Source organism: Sapajus apella, unplaced genomic scaffold (assembly GCF_009761245.1).
Source record: "Sapajus apella isolate SASKATOON/1434 unplaced genomic scaffold, GSC_monkey_1.0 scaffold200, whole genome shotgun sequence".
Lineage (NCBI taxonomy): Eukaryota > Metazoa > Chordata > Mammalia > Primates > Cebidae > Sapajus > Sapajus apella.
In genome coordinates, this window is record NW_022437140.1 from 454,879 (window position 1) to 461,559 (window position 6,681).

General features: G+C 44.8%; 1 protein-coding gene across 11 annotated transcripts in view; it reads left to right on the forward strand.

Moving 5' to 3' along the window:
- The window catches only part of ZNF346 (zinc finger protein 346), a 53,820-nt gene that overhangs the window by 34,301 nt on the left and 12,838 nt on the right, over positions 1-6,681 (forward strand). For 5 of the 11 annotated variants that reach the window (XM_032269852.1, XM_032269857.1, XM_032269849.1 and 2 more), the window contains one exon: positions 768-1,001. The exons of 3 other annotated variants lie outside the window; for them this stretch is intronic. In XM_032269852.1, coding sequence (XP_032125743.1) covers positions 768-1,001 — 234 coding nt within the window. The remainder of the gene's footprint in view (positions 1-767; positions 1,002-6,681) is intronic. 3 more of the 11 variants (XM_032269850.1, XM_032269856.1, XM_032269853.1) reach the window with 1 other exon arrangement.

The window sequence follows — 6,681 nt, forward strand, 5'->3', positions numbered from 1 at the left end:
TGCAGTGGGGCCATCTTGGCTCACTGCAACCTCCGCCTCCCGGGTTCAAGCAATTCTCCTGCCTCAGCCTCCCAAGTAGCTGGGATTACAGGTGTGTGCCACCACACCCAGCTAATTTTTTTGTATTTTTTTAGTAGAGATGGGGTTTCACCATGTTGGCAAGGCTGATTTCAAACTCCTGACCTCAAGAGATCCTCCCGCTTCAGCTTCCCAATGTGCTGGGATTGCAGGCGTAAGGATCCCAGGTGTGGGATTACCACACCTTGCCACATGGTTACCTTTTCTAAATGGCCCTGTATGAGCTCCAGGAACTCAAGCCTCAATTTCTGTATCTATGCATTGGTTCCCAGTTCTGCAACTGTGTTATTTTAAGGATGAGAATTAAACTCCCAAACTTGTTGTCCCACTTGTGAAGTTCTGAGAAATGCTGAAGTATCCCTGCAAGAGTACAAGTAGCATCTAGTCTGTTGTAATTTGGCAACTTGATAGGAGAAGTTTAGAGTATCCTAAGAATATGAGAAAATCAGGATTGATGTGCTTATTAAAGTCGTTAAAGCTACTGAATGAAATAGCCTGTCTTTGGGCTCCCTCAAATCTTCCCAGTTTTCCCATTTAGAGAATGCATTCACGGTGCTATTCACATAGGCAGCACCACATCTGCAAGTGGGATTAACAGGTGACACAGCCTCTCTTTCAATTCAGCATACTCAAAAGTCTGGCACCTTCTGAGTTTTTTCATTGTTTCTGTTTGAACTCTCTCACCGCAGCTCTGTCAAAACGCCTTACAAATCCTTTCCTTATGGCCTCCACCTTAGCCTTGCACCAGAATAGAGAGATGATAGATCCAGACAAGTTCTGCAGCCTCTGCCATGCGACTTTCAACGACCCTGTCATGGCTCAACAACATTACGTGGGCAAGAAACACAGAAAACAGGAGACCAAGCTCAAACTAATGGCGCGCTATGGGTGGATGGCGGACCCTGCTGTCACTGACTTTCCAGGTGAGGGGGCCTAGCTCACACCCAGAGCTGGACCAGGGCTTGGCCATTGGGGCTCTCTGGACCAGCCGACGTTGTAGTTTTCCTCCCTAGGTCTTGTAAGTAGGGTTTGCAAACTCAGATGCCTACAGAAGCCAGACGAGAAATTTAAATGAGTGAGAGCCAGGAAGGGGATGTGGACAGCCGAAGAGTGAATGCCACTCCTAGTCAGTTGTAGATGGTTGTTGCCATATCTTTCAGGTTTTCAAAAGACTCTGGAAAACCAGATTTATATAGAAATCCCTCTGATTTTTAAATGTGTAACTAAAAATTTTTAAGCCCAACCAGGCATGATAGCTTATGCTTCTATCCAAACACTTCGGGAGGCCAAGATAGGAGGATCGCTTGACCCCAGGAGTTCGAGACCAGCCTGGGCAACATAGCGAGACCCCATCTCTATTAAAACTTTAAAAAAATTAGGGGGCGTGGTGTCACATGTCTGTATTTCCAACACCTTGGGAAGGCTGAGGTGGGAGGATAACTTGAGCCCGGCAGGTCAAGGCTGAAATAAGCTATGTTTGTGCCACTGCATTTCAGCCTGAGCGAGAGCCAGACTGTGTTTCAAAAAAAAAAAATTTTTTTTTTTTTTTGAGATGGAGTCTCACTCTGTCTTCCAGGCTGGGGTGTAGTGGTGCAATCTTACTTCACTGCAACCTCTGCCTCCTGGGTTCAAGCGATTCTGTTGCCTCAGCCTCCTGAGTAGCTAGGATTACAGGTATGTGCCACCCTGCCTGGCTAATTTCCGGCTAATTGTTTTTGTATTTTTAGTAGAGTCAGGGTTTCACCATGTTGGCCAAGTTGGTCTTGAACTCCTGACCTCAAGCAATCCACCCACCTTGGCCTCCAAAGTTCTGAGATTTACAGGTGTGAGGTTCTGATCTAATCCTCCTGTAATTCCAGCTACTTGGGAGGCTGAGGCAGGAGAATCACTTGAACCCAGGAGGCAGAGATTGCAGTGAGCTGAGATCATGCCACTGCACTCCAGTGTGGGAGACAAAGCGAGACTCTGTCTAAGCCACCTACGCCCGGCCAAAGAAAAAAAATATTTTATTTATTTATTTATTTATTTATTTAAAAAGACGGGGTTTCACCATGTTGGTCGGGCTGGTCTTGAACTCCCAACCTCAGGTGATCCGCCTGCCTTGGCCTCCAAAGTGCTTGGATTAGAGGTGTGAGCCACGACGCCTGGCCAAAAAAATTATTTTTAAACCCTATGTAAGTCAAACCTGTCTACAAGCCAGATTTGGGCCAAGGACCCTCAGTGGATTGGATCAGAACCTCATGTTCTGATAGTTTTTACTTTATACCTCCACATAGGTGAAACCCTGAGAGAGAAAAGGTTGCTTCCTATCAGCAGAATTTAGACCACTACATTAAAACTTTGCCTCCCCCATTCTCTGGTTGTGGTTATATTAAAGAGATACTGGTACCAAGAAAAACTAATAAAACTGTACATACACATGGTCCCCAACTTCCTACGGTCCAACTTTATGATTTTCCAACTTTATGAAGGTGTGAAAGCTATAGATGTTCAGTAGAAACTGTACTTCTCTTGCACTGCTAGGCAATAATTTGTAATAGATTTATCCAGATGTAACCCCATTGTAAGTCAAGGAACATCTGTAGAGAAAGAGAGAAAGCATGGAAATCTTCTCTTGACTTGCAGGACCCATTCACCATTCATTGGTAAAGAATGAATTCCTTAGGCCGGGCGCGGTGGCTCAAGCCTGTAATCCCAGCACTTTGGGAGGCCGAGGCGGGTGGATCACGAGGTCAAGAGATCGAGACCATCCTGGTCAACATGGTGAAACCCCGTCTCTCCTAAAAATACAAAACATTAGCTGGGCATGGTGGCGCGTGCCTGTAGTCCCAGCTACTCAGGAGGCTGAGGCAGGAGAATTGCTTGAACCCGGGAGGCGGAGGTTGCGGTGAGCCGAGATCGCACCATTGCACTCCAGCCTGGGTAACAAGAGCGAAACTCTGTCTCCAAAAAAAAAAAAAAAAAAAAAAAGAATGAATTCCTTGCTTTTATCTTTTTTTTTTCTTTTTTTTAAGAGACAGGGACTCTCTATGTTGCTTAAGCTGGTCATGAACTCTTGGGCTCAAGTGATCCTCCTACCTTGGCCTCCCAGAACACTGTGATTACAGGCATGAGCCACTACACCCAGCCTACTTTTATTAAGCATGCATTTAAGTCTTGCTCAAAGTATTTATATATTTTGGTACTTTTAATGCTGTTTTAAAATAAACATTCCTGGGCCAGGCGTGGTGGCTCATGCCTGTAATCCCAGCACTTTGGGAGGCCAAGGCAGGTAGATCACAAGGTCAGGAGTTCAAAACCAGCCTGGCCAAGATGGTGAAACCACATCTCTACTAAAAATACAGAAATGAGCTGGGCATGGTGGCGGGCACCTGTAACTACTTGGCTGGCAGAGGCAGGGAATAGCTTGAACCCGGGAGGCAGAGGTTGTAGTGAGCCGAGATCACGCCATGCACTCCAGCCTGGGTAACAGGAGCGAAACTCTGTCTCAAAAAACAAAACAAAACTTGTGAATTGTTTATTTCTGGAATTTTTATTTATTTATTTATTTATTTATTTTTGAGTTAGGGTCTTGCTCTGTCACCTAGGCTGGAGTGCAGTGGCACCGCTGTGGCTCACTGAAGTCTCAGCCTCTCAGGCTGAAGCATCCCTCCTACCTCAGCCTCCCAAATTGCTTAACTACAGGTGTGCACCACCACATCTGGCTACTTCTTTATTTTTTGTAGAGCCAGAGTCTCACCATGTTGCCCAGGCTGGTCTCAAACTCCTGGGCTCAAGTGATCCACCCATGTTGGCCTCCCAAAGTGCTGGGATTATAGACATGAGACACCATGCCCAGCCTGGCTTTTTTTTTTTTTTCTCTCTCTCTTTTGAGATGGAGTCTTGCTCTGTCGCCCAGGCTATAGTGCAGTGGTGTGATCTAGGCTTGCTGCAACCTCTGCCTCCCAGGTTTAAGCAATTTTCCTGCCTCAGCCTCTCAAGTAGCTGGAACTACAGGCTTGTGCAACCATGCCCGGCAAATTATTATATATTTTTAGTAGAGACAGGGTTTCACCGTATTAGCCAGGATGGTCTCAATCTCCTGACCTCATGATTCACCTGCCTCGGCCTCCCAAAGTGCTGGGATTACAGGCATGAGCCACCATGCTCGGCCACAATTTTTTTTTTTTTTTTTTTTTTTTTTTTTTTTTTTTTTTTTTTTTTTGAGACAGTTTTGCTCTTGTTGCCCGGGCTGGAGTGCAGTGGTGTGATCTTGGCTCACTGCAACCTCTGTCTTCTGGTTTCAAGCAATTCTCCTACCTCAGGCTCCCAAGTAGCTGGGATTATAGGTGCCCGCTACCATGCCCAGCTAATTTTTGTATTTTTAGTAGAGTTGGGGTTTCACCATGTTGGCCAGGCTGGTCTCGAACTCTTGACCTCATGATCCACCTGCCTCGGCCTCCCAAAGTGCTGGGATTACAGGTGTGAGCCACTGCGCCTGGTGGCATTTTTTATTTCATATCTTTGGACTGCAGTTGACCACAGTTAACGGAAACCATAGAAGGCAAATCTGCAGATGATGAGTGGGGTGTGCTGGTAGTGCTACTGTAATAATTGCATAGTATAATCTATTACTCCAGAACAGAAAGACCTCAAGTGAAGTTAACTAATTTATTTTACTTAGATTTCTGGGTAAAAACTGGTTCTATAAATTAAGAAATAGAGTAGCTTCTTTATGGTAAAGATACCTTTCTGAAAAGTAAACAGTGGTATTGAAATTTTACTAATATGTAGATTTTGCTACATATTACTATTACATATAATGTTTACTAATACATAGATTTTTTTTTTTTTTTTTTTTGAGACTAAGTCTCGCCCTGTTGCCCAGGCTGGAGTACAATGGTACAATCTTGATTCACTGCAGCCTCCACCTTCTGGGTTCAAGTGATTCTCCTGTCGAAGACTTTGAGTATCTGGGATTACAGATGCCCGCCACCACGCCTGGCTACTTTTTGTATTTTTAGTAGAGATGGGGTTTCATCATGTTGTCCAGGCTGGTCTCAAACACCTGACCTCAGGTGATCCACCCACCTCATCCTCACAAACTGCTGGGATTACAGGCATGAGCCATTGTACCTGGCGCTAATATGTAGATTTTTGTGAGACTTCATATAGCTATCCCTGAAATTTGGGGCACTACGAGAACTTGAGAAATTTACTTCATAAATGTGTGGAAACTGGAAATTGATTGTATATCTTTGGTAATAAAAAGATAATGTCAGTGTTTTAAACAGAAAATATTGACCCTGAGTCACAAAATAAAGAATGTGGTCCCAAAGTCCCATACCGTAATAATAATTATAAACATCCTGGTGTCCAGTCTAGAAAGACTTGGTAGGGTAAAAATATTACCTTGCTTTTCCAAAGGTTCTGTTTTCGTTTTCTTGACATAAATTTGGCCCTGTTGAGTCCTTTTTAATTTGAACAAGCAACGTATCTCTGCCTGCCTCAGGAATAATTTACAGATTAACATAAAAACTAGGGCCAGGCACAGTTGCTCATGCCTGTAATCCCAGCACTTTTTGAGGCCAAGGTACGCAGATCACTTGAGGTCAGGAGTTCAAGGCCAGCCTGGCCAACATGGTGAAACCCCGTCTCCATTAAAAACAAAAACAAACAAACAAACAAACAAAAAAAAAAAAAAAAAAAAAAAAACAGAAATTTGGCCAGTTGCTGTGGCTCACATCTGTAATCCCAGCACACTGGGAGGCTGAGGCAGGTGGATCACTTGAGGTCAGGAGTTTGAGACCAGCCTCACCAACATGACGAAACCCTGTCTCTACTAAAAATACAAAAATTAACCAGGTGTGGTGGCACACACCATTACCCAGCTACTCCAGAGGCCGAGGCACGAGAATCGCCTGGATGGGAGGTTGCAGTAAGCTGAGATCTCGCCACTGCAGCCCCGCCTGGGCAAAAAAGCCAGACTCTGTCTCAAAAAAAAAAAAAAAATTAGCTGGATACGGTGGCATGCACTTGTAGTTCCAGCTACTCGGGAGGCTAAGTCAGGAGAATCGCTTGAACCTGGTTGCAGTGAGCCAAGATCACACTACTGCACTCTAGCCTGGGTGACAGAGCAAGACTTCGTCACAAAAAATTTAAAAATAAAAAATTAGTACTGAATGGAATGTTCATTTTATGCTAATTATTTCAAGTTTTTAAATACATAGAGGAAAGTATTATAGAAAGATCTCTGTCTCTGGTTGGACGTGGTGGCTCACGCCTGTAATCTCAGCACTTTGGGAGGCTGAGGTGGGTAGATCACCAGAGATCAGGAGTTCGAGACCAGCCTGGCCAACCTGGTTAAACCCTGTCTCTACTAAAAATACAAAAAATTATCTGGGCATGTTGACAGATGCCTGTAACCCCAGCTACTCTGGAGGCTGAGGCAGGAAAATCACTCAAACCCAGGAGGCAGAGGTTGCAGTGAGCCAAGATCACGCCATTGCACTCCAGCCTAGGCAACAAGAATGAAACTATGTCTCAAAAAAAAGAAAGAAGGCCGGGCGCGGTGGCTCAAGCCTGTAATCCCAGCACTGTGGGAGGCCGAGGCGGGTGGATCAC